The sequence below is a fragment of the Lissotriton helveticus genome, chromosome 2_1, assembly GCF_964261635.1.
Source record: "Lissotriton helveticus chromosome 2_1, aLisHel1.1, whole genome shotgun sequence".
NCBI lineage: Eukaryota > Metazoa > Chordata > Amphibia > Caudata > Salamandridae > Lissotriton > Lissotriton helveticus.
In genome coordinates this window covers 1,969,347,313-1,969,367,129 of record NC_136059.1, presented here as the reverse complement: position 1 = coordinate 1,969,367,129, position 19,817 = coordinate 1,969,347,313, and the positions used below count along the sequence as shown (strand labels likewise).

Here is a 19,817-nt window from a genome sequence, read left to right as displayed (position 1 = left end):
AATCTTTGAGTGTTTCCGTGGCTCCTGTCGCCCCGATTCCAGTTTCTTGGTCCTTGGTCTAAGTGATCCCAGGACCAGTTTGATGGCCAATTAGGATCCTCCGGGCGATAATTTTGTCGGGGGTAAAAGAAGGATAAACGTTTGACGTCTATTCCTTCTCTATTATCTAGGGTGTCCCAGGAGCAGATGTAATCCACTGCACGTGGACTTTCGAAATTGACTATTATACAGTCACCCTGGATAGTTTTTGGCTGATGACCTATCCAGGAGACCCTCCTCACTGTGGTTATTCTGGTATTATTATTTGGATGGTTGGGCCTGTTGGCATTTAGCCAATAGCGTGCCTTGTTCAGTAAAGATCAGGTAGGTTCGTCTGTGTCTTTGTTTAGCTCTGGGACCCCAGTTAATATAGCTACGAAAGGTGCAGCTTCCGGTGGAAGGTTTACTGGCTTCGGCCATCTTTTGGTCAATCGTTCAGGTTTACTAGATTGTCTCTGTGATTGTTCTTGACGAGAGGTAGTAGGTGCGGATAGTGTGGAAGGGGTTGTTACCTGAAGGGTTTTTGCAGGAATGGGTTTTACCGGCAATTGATTTTGAAGAGCTGAAGTAGTATTAACATTATTTTGGCTGATCTGAGTTTTCAAAGGGAAAGTTTGATTCTTTACTTCTTTCCCCATTTCTCTTAAGCTCATCTTCGTGGGGTTTGTGATAGTTGGATTATTTATTGGTTGATTCGGTGTGTTGGTAGCACTGGTTTTACTTGTATTAGTAGTTATGGCTATTGATGGTAAAAGATCGTTTTTCCTTGGATTAGTGATTGCTTTAACGGTGGTGATTAATATGGCCAGTTGTTTTTCGATTACTTCAAGACTTTTTTGTACGGGTTGCAGTTGATGTTTTACTATACCCAAGATATCTGTTAACATGGATTGATCTGCCATGATGTGTCTAGTAGTACCGATCGAATGGGAGACTGACAGGTCTTGTGGTGCACGTTTAAGGTTTGGCCTGTTCGCATGGTCACCGCCTCTGAGCTTGTCGAAGTTAGCGTTATTAGTTGGATCTGTAATAACAATAAGCGGTTGACTTTGGTTGCCAAGGGATTGTTCTGATTCAGAGATTGTATCAGGGTCATGTGTTGGACTCTTAATATGTGCTTCTTTATGAGACTGTCGTTTAGGGATTGCACCTTCCCTGGTGGCTCTGGATTCTAGCTGTGTAAGGTCGTTGTTTGTTGGTTGCAGACTCATAAAAATATCAGGGGTGTGTTCAAGATCCTGGGAAGATTGCGAGTTAGACGATTGAGAAGCTACAGAAAGGTCCACTATATTTGGCAATGTATGTAGTTCGTCGTTTATTTCCACGTGCAGCTCGTTTTCAAGAGCAGGATTAGGGGTTTGGGCCTGTGCCAGCATGCCCATAGATGAACGTCGTGCTTGGTCTAGCTCATAGGAGACTCGGCGATCAAGCATCAGGACTGTCTCTATGGTTTCATTTACTTTGTGCAGAAATTGTTCAATAGGTCCCACTGTGGTGGTCATGTTTGATTTTTTTGTTTTATTTTTAGAACTTCTTGTTTTTCTTGTTGACATTATAAATGTTTCTGACCAAGAGCGAGGTTAAGTGATTGGGCCTCAAGGGAATGGTGTATCATAAATGACTGTAGAACCCTTTATAACTCTAGTAGAGGCTATAGCGCGATGAGTTACCTTAGGTTGGATGTTAGGGGGGTGCGTCCGGCCCGGTCTCCTCCGGTCTGTGACGGGCTAGGACGGGCCCACCCTTGGCCCAGGCTTCGCCCAGCGTCCCGCTCGCGTCCCGCGAGGGGGAGCGGTGACGCCCTTTATGCGCCTCCTGACGCGGCGTGCTGGGGGTGTGGCTGGAGACCTCGAGGGCTGCCGGGAGTTGTAGGCAGCCCCTCGCCTCGCTCCACTCGGCGGTCCCGCTGAAGATGTTAGTGGCAGCAGGACGGCAGGAGGGAGGCGGTGGGGGGTCTCAACAGCCTGCAGCAGAGTTTTCAAGGGGAGCCTTCCCCTGTCGGCGCAAGGCAGATCCTGGTGTCAGAGTACGGAAGCGGCCAGGTGAGAACAGCGTGTCAGCGCTCGTTACAGCGGTGACGCCCTTTATGCGCCTCCTGACGCGGCGTGCTGGGGGTGTGGCTGGAGACCTCGAGGGCTGCCGGGAGTTGTAGGCAGCCCCTCGCCTCGCTCCACTCGGTGGTCCCGCTGAAGATGTTAGTGGCAGCAGGACGGCAGGAGGGAGGCGGTGGGGGGTCTCAACAGCCTGCAGCAGAGTTTTCAAGGGGAGCCTTCCCCTGTCGGTGCAAGGCAGATCCTGGTGTCAGAGTACGGAAGCGGCCAGGTGAGAACAGCGTGTCAGCGCTCGTTACAGCGGTGACGCCCTTTATGCGCCTCCTGACGCGGCGTGCTGGGGGTGTGGCTGGAGACCTCGAGGGCTGCCGGGAGTTGTAGGCAGCCCCTCGCCTCGCTCCACTCGGCGGTCCCGCTGAAGATGTTAGTGGCAGCAGGACGGCAGGAGGGAGGCGGTGGGGGGTCTCAACAGCCTGCAGCAGAGTTTTCAAGGGGAGCCTTCCCCTGTCGGCGCAAGGCAGATCCTGGTGTCAGAGTACGGAAGCGGCCAGGTGAGAACAGCGTGTCCTATCTAGCCTCTTAATAATTCAACGTCTTCTGTAGAAAGTATTGGTATTTTTAGATATGGTATTAACAATATATGGTAAAATGTTAAATTTTGGTTGAGAAAGAAATCATCCAAAATTTGAGACCTACAAAGGATTTCTAATAATAAAGACAGATATATCCATCTTTTGTCTCCTGCGTGACCGCACCTATTTTATTATTATTAGTATTGAGTATTTAAATAGCGCGTAGCTACCCACCAGGGTTTCCCAGCGCTTTGAGTACAGGAAAGTCAGCTTAAAGGAGCTAAAAGAGAAGCCTTTAATTTCTTGCAAAAGAAGGAAATGGAGACACAGTATCTCAGGATATTGGAAGGACATTCCATAGCGTGGGGCTGAGGAAAGAGAAGGATCGACCGCCCATACGGGTGTATCTGACTCTCGGGAGAGTGAAAAGAGATCGATTGCTTGAACTTAGAGTGTGAACCGTATGGTAGGGAGTTATCAGGCTTTGTAAGTACTGCGGTCCGGAGCAGGCATTGATTTTGTGCATAAAGCACAGTGCTTTGAAGCTTATTCGCTTGTCTACTAGGAGCCAGTTGAGTTGGCAAAGTAGCCCAAATGCTGAGGAATGTTTAGGGAGGTGGGATAAGAGCCTGGCAATGGGGTTCTGAACCACCTGCAGGCGTCTTATTGTTGCCTTGTCTGCAGCTTGGTAGAGGATGTTGCCATAGTCGAGTCTGAATAATATCATGGCTTGGATGACTGTTCTTTGAGCAGAAAAAGGAAATATTCACTGGATGTTCATAAGCCATTTTATGATAGCAAAGCATGAGTTGGCAAATTTGGTCACTTATGGCTTCGTAGACAGGGTAGAGTTGAGCCAGAAGCCAAGATTCTTGACTTTATTGGTGGGAGTAGGTGGCATTCCCAGTATGGCAGGTCAATGTAGAGGCCCCCAAAGCTGAGGACTCTTCCCCAAAACCATCACCTCGGCCTTGTCACCATTTTATTTCAGAGTTGGTATTCATCCAGGTGGAGACAAGCCTCAGGCAGGAGTTAAGATCAGTCGAGTTGACTTCTCGTCTCGACTATAAGGAGAACATGATTTTAATGTATGCTCTGACACTCTCCGTCTATCAAATACAGCAGGACTTGCACTCTTCTGTTGACAGGTGTATCAGTCGTCACTTTTTTGTAAAGGGTAAGTTTGTGATTCTACTTTCCCCTTATGAGGCATATACATAATGAAATATAGCCTAAAATATCTAACAAATATCAAGTTTTACTAAGTTCTTTAAGGATGTAGATCAAGGATTGAGCTTGATGTTTATTATTATTTCATTGCAGCGTGACCATAAAATAACAGTTAGAATGTTCGTCTGCTTCTGCCGTACATTGTAAAGACTGCTTATTTTCCTTTTTGCAGGGGGATGCCATATCAATGCAAAGAAGTGGAAGGCAATAATGGAAAGAAACATGGCATGAAAGAATGGATATACTTTTTGAATGCAAATAAATACAGTCAAGAACGTATCAGGAAGGAGAAGATGCAGGGAGCCCAGAAAAAGTAGGTGTACCTGTTGCCCATAACATACATTATAAGTTTGAACTTTTATGTGTACCTCTCAATAATTCCCCTACGGGAAACATCATTTAGAACGCGGTGTTTACACCGCAGTGCCTTTAGAACGCTGCCATTACAACGCAAGTCGTTACTACAACTTGCACTGGATGGCGCTGTTGGGCAAGGAATGTTGTAATTTTATATTCCAACACCTTCCCTACTGTTACGTGGACTGGTGTTTGAATATAAAATTATAAGATTCCAAAATCCGCGCCCTCCAACGCAAGTCGTTGTAACGACTTGCTTTGTAATGCCCGCGTTATCAAGTACCGCGATCTTTTAGATCGCGTTGTACTGACATACATCCTTCCCCTACTGATGGCTTTTTAGCATACAATTGTCCCAGCTGCTCTCTATAGGGCATCCTTTGCTGGGGTTTTAAAGTGTATACGTTACGGTACAGTACGGTTGTAGGTGCATTTATTCAGCCATTCTTACCTCCTAGAAAAAGCACCAGACGGGGAGCACCCTGCACAATAGGGTAGTGTTGTAATTGAAAGTGTTGAACTGCAATGTGGCTTACATAGGAAGCATTTTAGTGTTGTGCATGATAGCTCACAACCCACTGAAGTTTCACCCGACTGGTGGTCAATCTTCTTTGAGAGTCTTGCCTTCACGAGCTTGAGAATGGCTTGTGTGTGATTCCCTTTTCAAAATGTTGGGTTCCTTGGGCCTAGTGAGTAGTTTCTGGTCAGGTTTCAAGCCTTGATTGCATTTCCACTGTCTTCCTCGTTCACAGGTTATATTTGTTCAGCCGTAGACAGTATTTTGCTTTAAAAAAACTACTCATGTCATAGCTTGGATCCTATGGCACAGTGAACAAGGAACCCACATCTGGTCATATCTGTGCCCACTTAAGGCATTACATCAATCACACAAAAGGTGATGGGAGGTGTTAGATCTGGCATCCCTTGTGTAGATTGCCCTCTCTTTTTGCCTCTACCATCTATATTTTTGACTGTAGGCTGGACTTCCTTTTTGCTGGTTTGTGTACTCTGGGCATTTTACCACTGCGAATCAGTGCTAAAGTGCAAGTGCTCCCTGTACAAATTGTGATTAGGATTGGTTATCCATGATTGACTTATTTGATTATTGGTAAGTACCTAGTAAACTGCACTGTGTGGGTCCAGAGCTTGTAAATCAAATGCTACTAGTGGGCCTGCAGCACTGGTTGTGCCACCCAAACATGTCTCTGACCTGCCATTGCAGTGTCTGTGACTGAATTATTAAACTACCATGTCAACCTGGCAAGTGCACCCACTTGCCAGTACCCAAACCTTTCCTTTTTCTACATGTAAGGTAACCCTAAGGTAGGCCCAAGGTAGACCTAGGCAGGGTGCAGTGTATGTGAAAGGTAGGACATTTGCTGATGTGTTTTGCATGTCCTGATAGTGAAATGCTGCCCATTTCGTTTCTTACTATTGCAAGCGCTATCTCTCCCATAGGTTATCATTGGAGGTGGCTTGTAACATCGTACAAGAGTAACTTTCAATTGGGAAAATATAGAGATTTTAAGTTTGGGCTCCCTGAACTCAGAATTTAAACATACAGCTTTTAGTGAACTTGGTTTGTAAATTGTGTGTTTGAAAATGCCACTTTTAGAAAGTGAAATTCAAAACACGAAAAGGTGAACCTGGCTCCATCACATCTTAAGCTCTTACTGCTTCAGAGCCACAAACAGACAACTATTCTTTCTATTTGAATGGTTTATTTGTTTTAACCACTCTTTTTGGCTATATGATATTTTATATCAAAGAAATTTTCAAACGTTTGACAAAATGGTGAAACAATTATTTTCAAATGACATACAATAGTGTTCTTAACATTCACTGAAGACAATAATCATAAACACGCAACATTAATACATACAATACTTTTAAACAACATAAACTTGTTGCATTTGCATCAAAAACATGGAACGCTCACAATGAATATGTCGCTATTCTGAATTCTAGACCAACCAAGTGTCTAACACGGGGAAATGATTTAAATGTATAAAGGGGGGACGGTTTTCATCACAACTCCCTCCCAGAATATAACAAGAACAATTTTTAATTCTCCATGTGAGTAGAGTGCCAGCGCGTTTCAAGAGCCAGGCTTGTAGTACTGGGACTCTCATCAGGGCTTCATATTCATGGCACCCAGCATTTTCTAAAAAAATGATGCAAAAAACAAACAGCAGAACGGTTATACCTATATCAAACTCTAACACCATTATTTGACTCTAACCCTATCTTTTTTTATCTGATCTGGCCAGGGGTTAGAGAGTTGGTGAACTTTCGAGTTCACCAAGTTGATAAACTTGGTGAGTGTAGGCTGGGGGTCAGGGACTGAGTCATCCCCCTGTAAAACGAATAGGAGGCCGTTTTTTTCGATAATGAATAGATGTAGAGGTTTGTTTGGTGCCTGCCAGCAGCTGATATGAATACCTGGTAGGGTATACAAGGAGGGGTTAAAATAACTATGTAGATGACCCTGACCTTGGAAAGAATGGGAGGTCTGCCATACATATAGAGTCATCAGTTTGATGCCCTAAATATATGGGGGGGGGGGTGCTATGTTGACATGTAATTTAATGGATAAGATGCAAATTAGCAGGATCTATCCTACTCCTCGTGACAGACATATGTTTGTTTTATCTTTGCAGTATTTGTAACCCATTTTAGGGGAATAGCCTCCACACGCTTGGATCTTTTTAGACCTTGAACCCCGAAAATTGACCAGATTAAGGTAATGTGGGGAGCCTGACTGGGACTGGTAGAAGTCCTGAGGAAGACTGACGTGACCGTCTCCTGTGGGCACATTAAGACGGTCGAAACATGTTGACATTGGCAGTTTAAGGAGGGGTGTTGTGAGTACCTAGTCATCTCTATAACACGCCTATCCTTCACTATTTTAATCCTGGCCTTGGGACCCTGGAATGAAGGTGTTTGATAGGGTACCCAGAAGCCAGTTTTAATCACTTTCTTCACTGCACTTTTTCTATCGCTGTCTCCAGTCGCTGGTTGTAGCACACACAGACACCTTTTTGATTTATTTTTGTGTTGTTTGCCATCCCCCCTCCCTATGCTCCATCCTGTGCGTGGCTAAGCCAGGGTGTTTAGTAAGCAGACCCGATGATGAAGCATGTCATGAGTGAGGGCAGTTTTCAATAACACAATTTGTGCCACTGCATGTTAATTACTATTTTTCTCCTCTCTTCCACTCTTAGTGTTAATATGTTGTACGAGGGTGTTTGGGGTAGATGAGTAGTTGACCCTCTCCCCTCCTCTTGTGTTAAACAGGCATTAGAGACCCAAATTTGTTAATTCGATTTGTGACTTAACTCGGCTTAAAGTTCAGAAGATTGCAGGGAGTTTCGTAACCGGTACCGCTATCAAGGTTTCTTGAGTATCTAAAAACGTGTAGAAAATCAACACTGGCGCTTTTCTCAAAGGTATTATGGTTTTAAGAGTTTGTGCAAAAGCAAATTTACCTTACAGCTGACCCGAGTCTTTTATGCCAGGACGTGTACTTCCGCAATCTCGTTATTCTAAAAAAATTAATACACTATGTTTGAAAACAATTCCAAACTGCATAATTAAAATGGGCTAGAAGCAGTAAACGGGGCTCACTTACTTCGTGTTAATTTTGCCACATCAATCCTTCTCTAAACCAATGTTGATTCGCCAGTAACTGCAAATGACGGGCATTTCTTCTAAGAGCACTTTTAATGGTGTATATGAAACAAATGGTCATGGGAATTGTAGTACCTCCATGTGACCCAATCAAAGGAAGTTTTGGGCTAAACTCTTGACAAGCCCAAACTGGTTCATTGTGGGACCTGTAGTGTTTCACCACACATGACTAAGTTTTAGACAGCTCTGTCATCCCATTCAGCCCAGTGACTGCGCTATTGAATTTTAAAATGAGGTAAGCCTCTTTCTGCAACAAGGCAGTGTCAATGTCCAGTAAACGTTTAGATGTGTCCAGTACCGCTAGCACTATCCATTTGAAATCCCTTCCGCTGTGGGATTTTTCAATAAAGTGTTGAACCATTGGAGCTGTAATCACCTTCTTTTTAATTCTAGAACGATTTTGCGTAATGCGCTGAGTAATCTGTTGGTTTGTCTTGCCTATACATAACTTTGGGCAAGAACAAAGAACAGCGTAAACAAAATTTTGGGATTTACAATTAGTAAACTCAGAATGGCGCCATTTGATCTCTGTGTGTGAATTCAGGGCCTTCTATTGTGGAGTCACATGCAACACAATTGCCGCATTTATGATGGCCTATCACTGGTTTAGGTTGCCACTGGGACCTCAAGTTACTCTTAGATTGTGATGGAAAAATGTCAGCTCTAACAAATTGCTGACCAATGCTTCGATTCTTTTTCATTGCAAAAAGAGGCTTCAGGAATGGACAGTCTAAGTTTTCCAGCAAGTTCCAATTTTTTTAACACAATTTGCCTAAACCTATTGCTGTCTTGCCCAAATGTTGTAACACAAGCCAGTCTTTCCAATGGTGGCTTGACTTTCTTTTACAATAGATCTTCCATAGGCGTAAACCAGGCTCTTTTTATAGCGTGCTTCAACAATTTCTTTGGATAACCGCGTAGGATCATTTGTGATTGAAAAATGGCTGCATGCTGTTCATAATCAGATTTTCTAAAACAATTTTGCCGTATTCGTAGTAATTGACTATATGGTAGATTTTCTGTTAGACTCCTGGGGTGTGCACTTTTATGATGTAAAATTGTGTTTTTATCAGTGGATTTCCTGTGTAATGCAGTAGTCAGCTTTTTATCTTGAGGAGACACCTCCACATCAAGGAACGTCAACCCAGTCTTACTCAATGTCAGGCTAAACTTTTTGTCCTCATGGCGCGTATTGAGCCAACCAAAAAGGCATCTAGTTCTTCTCTCGACCCCCTCCATAGACACCAAATGTTGTCTATATAGCGCAGCCATTGCGCTATCTTCTCTTGAAATGGGTTGTTGTTAAAGATGAACATATCCTCATACTTGGCCATGAAGAGGACCGCCATTTCCAGAGCAAAAGGACATCCCATGGTGGTCCCCTTCACTTGGATGTAAAATAAATCTTCAAATTTGAAACAGTTCTTCTTTAGTGCCACCTCTGCCAATTGTAAAATGAATGCAGTTGGTACCCAATGGGAACGTGGTCTATCAACCAAGTATGCTTCTATCACTTGGAGTGCTTCGTCTTGGGGTATTTGTGTATACAACGAGGTGACGTCAAAGGTAACCATCCATTGTGTTTGTTCATCAAATTCATCGCCTTCACCCTTATTTATAAAATCTGTGGTGTCCCTCAGATAGGATGGCACCACCGCCAGGAAAGGCTTCCAGAAAAAATCGACGTATTTCGAAATTGGTTCTAACAAACTATGGGTCTTCCAGGGGGGTCGTTTAGCCTTTTGTGTATTTTGGGTGAGAAGTAAATTACCGGGATCCTCAGGAATTTTTTAGATAAATAGTCAGATTCTTTGGGTCCTAGAAAGTGAGCATTTTCTTGCTTTATCATTCTGTGCCTCTGCCTGCCTGTAGAATCAACAGTTTAGACTAACAGGGGCTGTTTGTGCATTCACTCTCGACAGTCACAAAGGAAGCTGATGTGTGCCCTGCAGATCCTGATGGCACATCACCAGGCTGATGGGCCTTTCTGAGCTAGAGTGGTGGGAGGAGTTGTCACTGATACCTGAATAGGGCTGTGCCTGTCCCCTCATAATGTGTCTCCACCTCCTTGTAGTGTGTCTGGAACCAAGGCAGGGCAAGGCAGGAGCTTGTGGACAACAAAGACTTACCTTTGAAGTATGGCTACTTCAAAGGCCATAAGGGGTATCAGTATTGGACCTGTAACCGCATATTTTTAGAACACTTCTAGACTGAGGCCTCTGCCAAGAAGAAGAGCTGAAGAGCTGTAAAAAGTAATGTCCCTTTGCTTTGTGTTGCATTGCTGAGTTGGGCTTCAGTTGCTGCTTCTGTCTGTGGGCAGTGAAAGAAGTGGACTCTGATTTCTTGTATCCTGATTTTCCAAGGTTCTCCAAGGGCTTGTGTGTGCTTGTCTCCTGTTGAAAGTGTTGGGCCATCAAAGAATTTATCTACAGGCCCCTGAACTCTGTTGGGAGTTCTGACCTACCAAGTGGTGCCAATTCCAGATCTGGGCCCTTGGAGGTTGTTTAACAGCATCAAAGATTCAAAATCCACACATCACTCTTAAAGCACCGTTTTTCCCACCACAAGCTTGCAGTGCAGTTGAAAAACCAATGCATTGCTGTAACTGAAAAACTGATGCAGCTCCTGTTCGCAGCCAGACGAATCACCGCAGCCAGAGTCCAGAGCACTGAGTCTCCGAAGTCCGAGACCCGCGGTCCAACTTCAACAGAGACCCTGCTGTGCCGCTGAGGGAACCAATGCATAACCTGTCTGCGGCTGTGAAAATCGAGGCAGAGCCTGTTTCGCCACTGCATCGACTTGCAGTGCCTGGAATTTTTCACGCATCGCACCTGTGTGCAAAATCTTCATCAATGGAGACCTTGCAGTAAAGGATCAAGACAGTGTGTCTGAATTTCGACGCATCGCTTCCACCTGCTGTAAGGATTCAATGCAACACTTCTCCTGTGCGCAGGCAGAACTGACGCCTCCACTACACTGGGACTAAGGAAACGCCACATCACACAAGTTTTCCAATCCTTCCTCCCTCTGCGTTGTCAGTTTGGATTTTGATGCATCAAAGGTGCTTTGTGCTAAAATCACCACATCCATATAGCTATATAGTCAGAATTGCTTAAACATGTAAAAAGTGATATCTTTGCTTCTGTGTGTTGGATTTTTGTCATTTTGGTTCTATTTGGGTTAGATAAAATGTGGTTATTTTTCTAAACTGGTGTGTTGTCCATTTGTGGTGTTTTACTGGATTACTGTATGTCTTTACACATTGCCTCAGAGATAGGCCTGACTGCTCATGCCACGCTTCCAAGGGGCTGAGCAGGGGTTATCTTGGGTGTGTAACTTCTTTACCCTAACTAGATGGAAGAACCCCTACTTACACAGGGTGCCTACCACTGCCAACTAGAGACCCCAATTTCTAACACGAGGAATGCTTGCACACTCTGTAACTACTGGCAATTGCTCAGGGTGACATTCCAATTCATTATTTTTTTGCCACTGAGCCATTCTAGACAAAGGCCTACCTTATGCCTTATTATCCTACTATGTAACCCCTTAATGGGACAAGGGAATGACCAAATGTGGGTCTCTTGCTCCTTATGCCATAGTATCAAAGTTATACATGACTGACTGGGCCTACCGAAACCCAAACTGTTCTGGGGATGCTTGTGTTCCCGTTTGGAGGGGTCCCATCTGGCATTACAAGATGGACTGTTCCCATGAGGAGGGTACTGATTTGTATAAGGCGGGCCTTTGTCTAAAGTGGCACAGTGGGTGAAAAACTATGAGTTGGAATGCTATAATGCTACTCCTAGTGATTGCCATTGGTTAGACTATTCGCAAGCATTCCTCCCATCACCTTTTTGGGTGGTTAGTTAGCATGGCGCAGCTGTGGCTGGGGGGTGGTGGGTTAAACTGGTAGGTTAAAGTAGGACATATGGATCACAGGAGGTGATCTACAAGCACATTCCAGGCACGGGTAGCGAGAAAGAGTGGGAGGAAGTACAAGGGTGGATGGCAGGAGTTGGAAGGGTAGGAAAGAACAATGACATGTTGAGACATACAGTGGTGGGTTTACAGGAGATGGGGAAGGGGGAGGGTACCAAAATGGTGAAGATGGAGAAGGGAAAGAAGATGTTGATATGGTTAGTAAAACAGAAGTAGTGATGTGTATAAAGGAATGGATGATGTTGAGATGTGTCTATTGCGAATGGGTGTGCAAAAGTTGTTTGCTGAGAGAAGAAAGGGTGGGAAAGGGGTGGTGATAGAATGTGACAAAAGACTATGAAGCATTAAGTTGTGGGTGGCATGGAGAGAGGATAGAATGGAGTCAATCCAAGCTAGAATTTGTACAGGGCAGCAAATCACCTTGGGGGGGGGGGGGGGTGTCTCAAGGCGCTGACTTGTAGGCACAGGGAGAATAAGAGATGTGCCCAGAATCACAGCATGTTGATGCTGAGTCTTGAACCTGGTTCCCTCCGGCTACAGAGGCGACAGCTCAGGCCGTTACGCCACATGCTCTCCCCAGAGTGAGAATGAGTGAGAATTTCAAAAGAGGCTAGAGATGTGGAACTGGAATAGAGTAAAGGAGGAGTAGTTAGTGATAAGGTTGATGATGTGGATGCCCAATCCACAGGTAGTATGGTGCTAAGGGTAGCTACTGACGAAAGGTGGGTAATATATATCAAGTAGTGAATTAGAAGAATAATAGTTTGGTGATGACCCTAGAAGCATTACTATGTCGTATACAGCACTAGTAATATACGTTTTATTCTTCACAGCATTACCTAGTCACTTGGAATTGTGCCTTTAATAAGACTTACTGGTCAGTGCTGCACACCGTAGCGGAATTAAGTCCCAAAGTGGCACTCCTGGGGATAATGAATGGCTGCGCTGACTACAAACATCACAGAACATTTGTCAGCCTAGGATACCGGTAAACATCCTTTACAACGCAACTTTTACTACGCAGTGCCTTTACGATGCAAATTTTACAACGCAAACTATTACAATGCATTGCGCTGGGGGGCGCTCTAGGATAGGGAATATGTTTAATGTACTATCCAACACCTTCCCTACTATCCACGGGGACTGGAGTTGGAATAGTAAATTAAACTATTCACTATCCAGCGCCTAAAAGCACTATGTGTTGTAAAGGTATGCGTTGTAAAACTTGCGATGTAAAGGTAGGCGTTGTAAAAGTATGCGTTGTAACGTCATACATCCTAGGATACCTAATAGCTAAATGAGATATAGCCTGGAACTGGAAATCTTCTGATACTCCCCTCCACTATATCTGCCTGGTGAAGGGGGATACACATTTACTGCAGGGCAGAACAGAAAATATGTAAAATGAGAGGTTGTTTTAAAAACACTTGGAGATCTGGGGCTCTTGGACCTCATACTGCTTGTAAACCAAAAACAAATATAACACCTTTTGGATATCAACAGGAACATGTGTAATGCTTTATAGGTGGGTCGAAATGGGTGTGTTACTTGGTGATGTTTTACAATTATTACCATCGACCGTGTGTTTGTAACCTTGCACTGTTACTGCATGCCTTTTTCATAAAATTAATATTTAAAAATGGAAGGTACCAGTGATGAGCCCCAAAGAATATTCCAAATACCTGCGGCGCGCAAGACTTTTGCTGATCTGTGACCGGAGACTACATGTCCCGGTGCTCTTTTGGGCTAAAGAGGCCTTGACTATCATCGGTGCACCTGTTGGGGCTCACCGTGAGCGCTAGAAAGTGCATTCCAAATACTAGTGGCTCTGAAGACTTTTGCTGATCTGTGACCAGGGACTACATGTCCAGGGTTGGTTTAGAATTCAAAATCGTTACTGGCACCCTGAGAAAAAAATTGGCCCATATTTGCATATTGCCTTTCCTCAGAACACTACTTTGATGAAGTTTTATGAAAAGAAGAGGGGAGTAGGGGGGGCATCTCTGACATAGGCATGTTTTCTTAACTTTACTTAGATGCACAGATTAGTTCACACTGGTGAAACACACCTGAAAACAAGTGAGGCCACTTCTGCTCAGGCCCCTACCTCCGCTCAATATGCATACATTAATGGGCCGGCCCAGCAAGAGAAAGGGAGTGGCACCTCTGCCTGTTGATAAAAGGGAGGTAATGGACGCCCATCTGCCTCCAGAAAGGCCACTCAGGCACCCACCGACCGATGTGTCCGTCCGCCTCTAAGTGGGAGGGCTTCAGCTCCCGGGGGGCAAAAGCTGGGCGCTTATGCTTGGCTCGGTCACTTCAGAGACCCTGGGCTCGCCGCGGCCGGTTTCTGCCCAGAATGCCGCTGTCCCCCGCTCCCTTGTCTTGCGTCTCTTGGGGGAGGGGGTCGGTTACAGGCAGAGAGTGTGTGTGGAGGCAGGTTCCTTTCCTTGTCTCTGGTCACCCGCCGCTCCTGCTGGGGGCCGGCCAGCGCCTGGTGGCAAACAGAGCAATTTTGTCACGTCCGGGCAGGGGGGAGCATTGAGGAGTGATACCCTCCCTGGGGCACGAGGGGCCGGAGGGAGGTGACCATCGGAGATGTTGCGGTTGGCAGGGCAGCCTCCGTGACCCCAGGGCCCTGGGGGTCGGGTGCCTTAGCGGTGCCAGTCGGAGCGCTCCATTGTCCTGGGACTCGCGGTTCCGAGTGCAGGGGAGAGGCTGGCCAAGCCTATGTGGTGCTTCGCATCCTTGGGGAGCGGGGTTCAGTTCCCTGCCGGGGTGGCTTTGAGTTTGCCGTCTTTCATACCCGTAAGTGAGCGCTTCTTTGCCCTGGTTGGAGTTGCGCTGTGGGGGTTTGGAAGTTCCACCTCTGCCCTCCAGCATGTAGCACGTAGCCCCCCCCTTTTTGCCTTCCCTGTTTGTGACCGAGTGTTGGCCGAGGCCTTCTTTGCTACCCTAGTTGTAAGATGGCGACTAGGAGGTGGCATTGTGCGTGTCACAGCGGGCAGGGCGGCCTGGCCGCCAGCGTCCTCGACTGCGTGCATGGGTCGTTTTGCCCCGGTTTCTGGGGCTGCAGGTTGGGGTGGAAGTGCGTGGGGGGGGATTCACACCCACTCTCATGGCGATTGCTCTCAGCTGCGTTGGTACACGATTGCGTTATGCGCTCCGATACGCACAGGGCAAGCTTGGGCCACCGAAAAAAGAATATTCTGACGTGTGTCAATTAATCCAGTGCTCATTTGAGCGCTCTTGCCCTTGGTCCATGTGTGTGGCTATAAGCCTGCGGGCCATGATTATGTGTCAACTAATAGGTACAAACTAACTCCAATTTGTGTAAACATTTCCTGGATGCCGCTGAATCCCCTAAATGTTCAGCTAATTAGTGGCTTATGGCAGTTCACATGGACAGTGAGTGCTTTTTAAAAGAGAGCTTCGGAATCTGGGCTTAGGATAGCTCCCTGTGGATCGGTGGACAACTTTTGCGATTATTCCACACACAGGATAATTCTAAGTAAGAGGATAGCGTGCAAACAACCTTCACTTAAAAGGTGGCCGCCGGCCGGGCTGTGGCGGAGTTACAGGGCGATCCGGAAGCAGAGAGGTGCAGCACTGTACCTCAGCGGGCACATAGGGGTGCCAGAGCCTAAGACCTGGGGCCTCAGGGGAGGTTCCGGGAATCCATGTCGGCACCCCAGTAGTCCTTCGGGCGGTTTTGGGCCTGTGCAACTGGGGGTTTGCCTAGCTACGCCCTGCAAGGGGCGTGAGTATAATCATCACCATAAGGGGCAGCACATAGGTGGTTCGCCACGGTGCTGCCTGGCTCAGCAGGCGGGCAGGTGGCGAGAATGCGGCCTGCCCTTGGATCGCCCGTAAGATAACCCACTATGATTACATAACGTTGTATGTAATAAACCTGCAGCAGGGGGGCGCTAGAGGGCGCCAGGCAAGATGGCCGCACGTATGTGAGGCTCTGCCTGATCGGGACGAAATCCTTTTAATAGCCTGCATAACCTGTCCTAATAGCTGACTCAGAGCTGAGGGCTTGTGTGAGAGGGCCGTACTCCACAACCTAGAGACGTTTTTGGCTGTTTATACCGCATCTGACGCCGTGAACGGAGCTTGGGCCTGCTAGCAGTTCCCCGACAACGTGGAGCCTGGGAGGTGCTGCTGCGCCAGAGACCTGACGGAGGAGCTGTCGTGCGGCGGCTGGGACCACTGGAGTGACGGGCGGAACCGGTGGTCCCTGCGACGAAAATTGGCCGCCGTGACACAGACAGCGAGCTGCGCTCGGGCTGGTACCGGTTTCTGCAGGTAGCAGTGAGTGGGGCTGCGGCGCAGGAAAGCCCGGGGCTGCGGAGGTGGCGCTGGGCCGCACTGGGCTGCTCCGTACGAGCTGCGGCTGGCGGGGCGGGGAACGCTCGAGCGCACTACCTGGAGGTGGGCTGCTGCGAGGCGGCCGACCGCTGCTGGAGCCTGATAGTTGCCTGTGATTTGGATTGCGTCTAACGGGCGAATCTGGTAGAGGCCTTCCCGCCGCCCGCTGACTACTCCGCGGAGGGCTGAGGTTTCCGGCCCGAACCTAACTGAAAGAGGGAAAACGAGCACAGCTGCACCTGTGTGATCTAGCACCTCTTCATACTATACCTTTGAGGCACCGAGTGATCTAAAGCTGAATGAGTCTATATTCTGTTGGGCAGGACATATCGCATTAAGCTGGGTGGCGGATAGTTTTTGATTAAGCGCCAAACTGGTTTAGAGGCCTACGTGGACTCCGGAAGCTGGCGCTGAGTGCCCCCTGCCTCTGTGAACACTGATACTTGCGGATTCCAAACTGCGCGGCTGGGGCTATTTCTTCTGGGCATTGGGGCGCTGAACTCTGGGGAAAAGGCGAACTGCGATTCCAAATCCAATACCATGGGCAGAACTGAACGCAACCAGCCCAAATTGACATTCGAAGCCAAAAAATTCGACATGTCGGCCTCACAGCCGCCACCGGGCTCGGAATCGGCTGGAGCGGCCGGAGGGGCGCCAAATTTAGAGGTCGTGCTTGTGGCCATGCAAAAGACTCTGCAATCTATAGAGGGCACCATGGAAGCGGTAAATCTTAGACTTGACCATATTGCTACGCAGTTCGAGAGACAGAACGAAAGAATGGGAGAGGTAGAGCAGCGGGTATCTGCTACTGAGGACGGATTGACCACCGTACCCACGAAAGTCTTCAACATGGAACGGGTCTTGGCGCTTATCCAGCCGAAGAACGAGGAGTTAGAAGGGAGGTCGAGACGCAACAACATCCGAGTCACAGGGCTGCCTGAAACTACAAATGTAGGCCGCATGGAAGACTTCATGGAACGCTTGCTCATTGATATCTTTGGCGCGGAACAATTTTCAAAGGTGTTCATTGTGGAGCGAGCACATCGATCCTTAGCTCAGCGGCCGGCGACTGGAACATCTCGCGCCCCATTATTGCCCGTATTCTCAATTACAAGGACAGAGACGTGGTCCTGCGCTTAGCCCGAGAGAAGGGAGTCATAGAGTATCAGGGCAACAAGCTTCAATTTTACCCTGATTTTACGGTGGCGGTGCAGACGGCGAGGAAGGAGTTTAATGCGGTGAAACAACTGCTCAGAACCGAGGATATTCCGTATGCAATGCTATACCCAGCGCGCCTACGCATTGGTGCCCAATCCGAAAATAAAATATTCACCTCTGCTAAAGCGGCTATGGACTATGCCAAGAAACAGAAAAAAAGGAAACGCGATGCTACTGCAACACAGGACAAAGAAGACGAGCTACAGGACGAAGCTGAATGAGAGCGTTTGGTTGATGATCTTAATAATGCTTCAGACTGCCTCTGGTGAGGTGCGGCTCCTCCTTAGAACTCGTTTCTGGTTTACGTCTCCACTGCGTTGAAATAGTTTGTTGGAACCCTATGTAATACGAATGCTATGCCTATCCCAGCTAGGAGTGGGACCCTTCAGAGTTCATGATGGGGAGGATCTGCTCCTTTTTCTCCTTATGAGTTTGCTGCGCACTGACTGGGTATGATGATTGCATCTTATGTGTATGGTACTGGGATGCGATTGGTCGAGTCTGAGACTGCGAACTGGAATCTTAGTGATTGCAGAGTATTTTGTCAACAACTGTGGATACATGCCTATTGGAAGAAGAATATTGGGGGCAGGGGGAGGCTTAACATGTTGGCTTGATGGCCGCGCATAATGATGTGGTTTGAGCTATGCCGCGGAAATTGGTTGACAGGGACAGAAGATGAGATAGTTCTCCCGATCCTCTCCTGCTTAATTTCCAGGTGGGAGTTGGGCACCTCTACGCCCCCGCGTATGGGAGTTCCCCACAAAATGTTTGATGTACTGTTCCTGGATTGGGGGTTGGGGGGATGGGCACAGCTTTGGCAAGTTTCGGGAGCTGAAGTGGGTGGGGGGGGGGCTGACAGTTGTCAGAGGGTTCAGGTCTGGCTCATTACGTTCTAGCATGGGTGGGAGGATGTGGGAGGCGGGTGTGGAGGGTCGGATCACCTGGTTGATAGTTTTCCATTGGGGTTGGTCACTTGCAACGGTTAGTATTATGACTCTAAATTTAGGCATGAGTGTTCGACTTTGGGGGGATGTACACTGTTTAGATAAAACAGGATATTGGGCGCGGGGTTGCAATGACTAAGGGTGGGATTATCAACTGGATTACTTGGAATGTGCGGGGATTGAACCGTCCCTAGAAAACTAGACAAATGCTGGCCTTCCTTACCAAACATGGTGCACAGGTTGTCTTTCTACAGGAGTCACATCTACAGGGCAGGGCGGTGGAGGTTGTGGCTAAGCAATGGGCGAGCACCAGGGTTGCGACTACATATCCTTCGTATGCCCGTGGTGTCATGATTTTAATTAAGAAAAATGTACAGTTTATCACTATCCATGAGGAAATTGACAAAGAGGGTAGATTTATTATACTGCATGGGAAATTGAGTGGCACTCTAGTGACGATGGTCAACGTGTATGGACCAAATATTGATGACCTGGAGTTCTATATAACGCTTTGGAATAAGATTTACGCTCTGCCACCCTCGGCGATTGTCTGTGGGGGAGACTGGAATGTAACTCTGGCCCGAGACCTAGACAGGAAAGATGCAAGGCTGTATATGCACAGGAAGGCGACTGATGCAGTACTTGATGGTATGCATGGACTCGGACTGGTGGATGTCTGGAGGTTAAGAAATCCGGATGCACGTGCAGGTACTTGCTATACCTCTGCGCATGATACGTGGTCGAGACTCGACTATTGGCTGGTGACGAGAGATATCAGTGGATGGGTTAGGGGGGTGAAACACTTGCCCAGGACTCTCTCTGATCATGCTCCTGTGCTGATGGAGGTGGGGTGGCCGACACACTATCCGGCACCCTTCTCTTGGCGTTTATCCCCTGGTATTCTGACAGATCTAGTGATGCGAGAAAGTCTGAGAGCGACTGTTGAGGAGTTTTTTCCAAGAATGTAGGATCTGTTGAGAGTATGTGCACGGTATGGGAGGCATTTAAGGTGACAGTACGGGGAGAATGTATGGGTCTAAAGTCAGGAGTGTTGAAATCCCTGCGAACCTCTATGTCCACACTGGAGGGAGAACTGCTGGCACTAGAACGCCTGCAGGAACTGCGACCAGAAGCAACTAGATTAGCGGAGATCCGAACGAAAGTTACTGAATATAACGATCTGGCAGATCAGGAGGTTATTTTTTTATCCAAACGTGCGAAGGCGCGGTATTATAGTGAAGGGGGTACAGCAGGACGAGGGCTAGCAGATCGAATCAGAGAACCCTGAGATAGGCACTGTAATGTACAGGGAATAGTCACCGAGGACGCCACTGCGACGAGCGCTACTGAAATTCTAGATTGCTTTGTACAATATTATGGGAAGATGTATGGATACA

The 19,817-nt window shown here is 47.2% G+C and overlaps 1 protein-coding gene across 1 annotated transcript in view; it reads left to right on the top strand.

Annotated features, from left to right (window-relative positions):
* IQCM (IQ motif containing M) overlaps positions 1–19,817 on the top strand; it is a 1,609,700-nt gene that overhangs the window by 973,872 nt on the left and 616,011 nt on the right. The window contains exon 11 of the mRNA XM_078676908.1: positions 4,065–4,205. Within this exon, the coding sequence (XP_078533034.1) occupies positions 4,065–4,205 (141 nt within the window). The remainder of the gene's footprint in view (positions 1–4,064; positions 4,206–19,817) is intronic.